Genomic DNA, 2977 nt, shown 5'->3' with positions numbered 1-2977 from the left:
GTCTTCTTCCCTTTGTGCAAGCCCATTCACCAATCTGAGCCGTGTTTTCTCCATCTCTAAAAGGATGAGGCTGTACCACTGAGCCTGTGCTCTGTCTGTGGTAGCAGATGGTCAAGATACGCCCTGTGTTCTACAGGCATGAATCCCATGCCCAGTGCAAGGTCTCCTGGGAGCTTTCCATGGGGTCATGCAAGGGAATCCTCAGCCCTGATCTGTCACCAACCTACCTACTTCTAGTCCATTAGCCCATCATCCCTCCCCGATTCCCATCCTCACCCACAGCAGTGCTCTCAGTTGTCTACGCATTGTTGGAACCCAGAATAAAACTCACCCAGTCATGTTTGGCATTCACTAAGAAGTCTCTTGGAAAGGTTCTAGAAAAAAGAAATCAACACAGCTGTAGCGGTGAGATTTACTAACAGTAATGAAGGAGGAGGAGCCTAATCTATATCAGAATGAGCGTGTCGCGTTTCGTAAGCTTTATCTCATTTCATCCTCAAAAAACCCTCTTACGATGCACATTTTGAGAAAAGGAAACTGGATCTCAGAAATGCTAAATAATTTATCCAAGGGCATGTGACTGCAAAACAGAGCGTAACCAATAAAACCATGCTCTACTGCCACTTTACAGACTCAGAATCCTACGGTCGTGGGCCACTTGGGAACAAGGCTGCCTCAAGGCGCAAGAATAAAACCAGTATTAGTATCTTTTCAACTCTCAGTCCCCCACCACTTTAGCGGGGACAGACCTAATGACCCTTCCCCAGGGCTGCATCCCTATAGCTCCAGGGAAGCATGGCCTCGCTCCACTCCCGACACAGGGCATCCAACCCTGAACACAGCACCGAACTGGCTCTTCCTGTGACAGACCGGGAGGGAGTTCCAACCCACTCACTCCAAGCAGACGACCTTTTCCATAACCCTTAAAGTTCCCAAATTCTAGCCACCATTTCATACCAGCCTTTTGGAAAGCAAAGCCCCTTGGTGAACTTTTTCTGGGGAGAGGGTCCCCATAGCACAAGCCTCCGGCCAGGCAACTAAATCTGACCACCAGAGAGAAGTCTTCTCCACTGCCTGAGCACCCACCAGAAATCCCGATCAGGGCAACCAACAGTCGACACCTTGAGACCCTTTGTTTCTTACAGCGCTGCAAGTTCTTGCTCACATCCTTTCTGGCCTTAAACGACATCTATGTTTTATGACATCGCTACTCTGGGCTCCGGTGTTCTCAGTGGGATTCAGAAAAAGGAGAAACAAAGTTGACCCTTTCCCTGCCATTTTTCTATCAGTTTACATTTGAAGTTATAGAGAAAATGTTCAGGCCCAGGCATGACAACTGGTCTCTGCTCCTGTTCTGCCTTGACTGAGTCCCTTTTTCTCCCACGATTTATAGAAGAAGAAGTAACATGGAATGGCCCAGGGACTCTTTTTTCTAACCCTGAAGAAGGCTTTCTCCTCTGGGTGCCCTTCCAGGTAGAAGGAGGCCAGCCCCGGCCAGCCCCGCCCAGCTCTATAAAGGAGCCTCCCAGGCAGCCAGCCACCTGCAGGAAGTCCCAGCTCTGTGCCTTCCTCAACGATGAGGCTCTGTCTCTCTGGGTTACTCTTCCTCCTGGTGATCTCATTGCCTTCAGGTAAGATGGTGGGTACAGGTCTGATTGTGAAAGTGGGGTTTTCTTCCAAGGACTAAGGCACTTAAAAACCCCTATGGACATAAGCCCAGCAGGAGGACACCAATAACAGATGGACCTGCATGCTGGGGATGTATGTTAGTGGTCTCCAGCCCTGCTCATCTGTTGCTACATCCTAAAGGTCTGCTGCAGCTTGAGAGAGGGGGGCCAGCTTCAAGACAATCATGTCACTATTGAGCTATCCAAATTCCTATTTCCCTTCATTCTCCTCTGATTAGCCTCAGACTCGGCCGTCCTCACTGAGATGTGGTTAGGAGGTAAAAAGGACAGAATCCAAAAAGTAAATCATAAAATAATAAACCATCCACTAGGGAGAGAGGGCAGACCTAGAATTTCTCCCAGCTTCTTGAAGACTGATTTTTCTTTTCTTTTCTTTTCTTTCTTTCAGGGAATGGTTTTTTAAAAACTGATGGAGCAGAAATATATACCTGCACTTTGCGTGGTGGCAAATGTTTCCTTGGCTGTAAACTCGGATGGAAATGGATTGCATTCTGTCACAACGTGATGTCTTGTTGCAAAGTGGCGAAACACAAACCTTACCTGCTCAATGAGCAATGACCCTCATCTCATGGGTCCAATTAAAAGGATATGTGAATGGCTGAGAAAACAAAATTCCTTACCTGTGTGTAAACATTATTAACAAGCCTTGGGTAGCTGTTGAGGGCCAGATTCTGGCCAATTTACTGGCAAATTTTCAGAAGTATTTTGTAAACAGACACTGCAGCAAAATGAATTTCCTGTTCTCCCATTTCCAATCACTAATCTCTATTTCAAATTCAGATTTAGTTGATTAATACATGACTGCACGCTAGAGGATATCACATTGCCTGAGCCTAATAGCAGTAGCTTACCGTGTGCCAGTCACACTTTTAAGCGGTTTACATATATTAAATCACTTTATCCTCACGACAAAATTTATTATTTCTCCCATTTTGCAGATGAAGAAACTTTTCCAAGATCACACAAGTAGTAAGAGTTAGTTAGCACTGGATTTGAACCCAGACAATCTTGAACCAGTGTCTTCGTGGTTGAGTTAGACCCTCTCTCAATTACTAAGCATAGGAATTTAGCTGAAAGTATTGGTTGCAGTTTGTAGTGATTGTAGACTGAAGCCCAATGAGGAATCAAAGATCCAACTAGATTCATGAAACAAGCCCTTCACCGCAGTGGATGAAATGAGCCACACAGAGCCACACAAAAGGTAGAGCTGTCTGCAGCATTGTTCCAACAGCACTTCTGTGTCCCCGCCCAGAGGCAGAGGTCATAGATCTTCATCAAGACCCTTGTCA

General features: G+C 46.2%; 1 protein-coding gene across 1 annotated transcript; it reads left to right on the top strand.

Annotated features, from left to right (window-relative positions):
* The first annotated feature begins 1576 nt into the window (after positions 1-1576).
* On the top strand, positions 1577-2246 carry DEFB136 (defensin beta 136). Its single transcript, XM_023526260.1, has 2 exons — positions 1577-1631; positions 2092-2246. The coding sequence occupies exons 1-2, from the start codon at positions 1577-1579 to the stop codon at positions 2244-2246; spliced, it is 210 nt and encodes a 69-aa protein (XP_023382028.1).
* The last annotated feature ends 731 nt before the right edge of the window (positions 2247-2977 follow it).

Source organism: Pteropus vampyrus, unplaced genomic scaffold (genome assembly GCF_000151845.1).
Source record: "Pteropus vampyrus isolate Shadow unplaced genomic scaffold, Pvam_2.0 Scaffold768, whole genome shotgun sequence".
Taxonomy (NCBI): Eukaryota; Metazoa; Chordata; class Mammalia; order Chiroptera; family Pteropodidae; genus Pteropus; species Pteropus vampyrus.
This window is presented reverse-complemented; position numbering and strand designations above follow the sequence as displayed.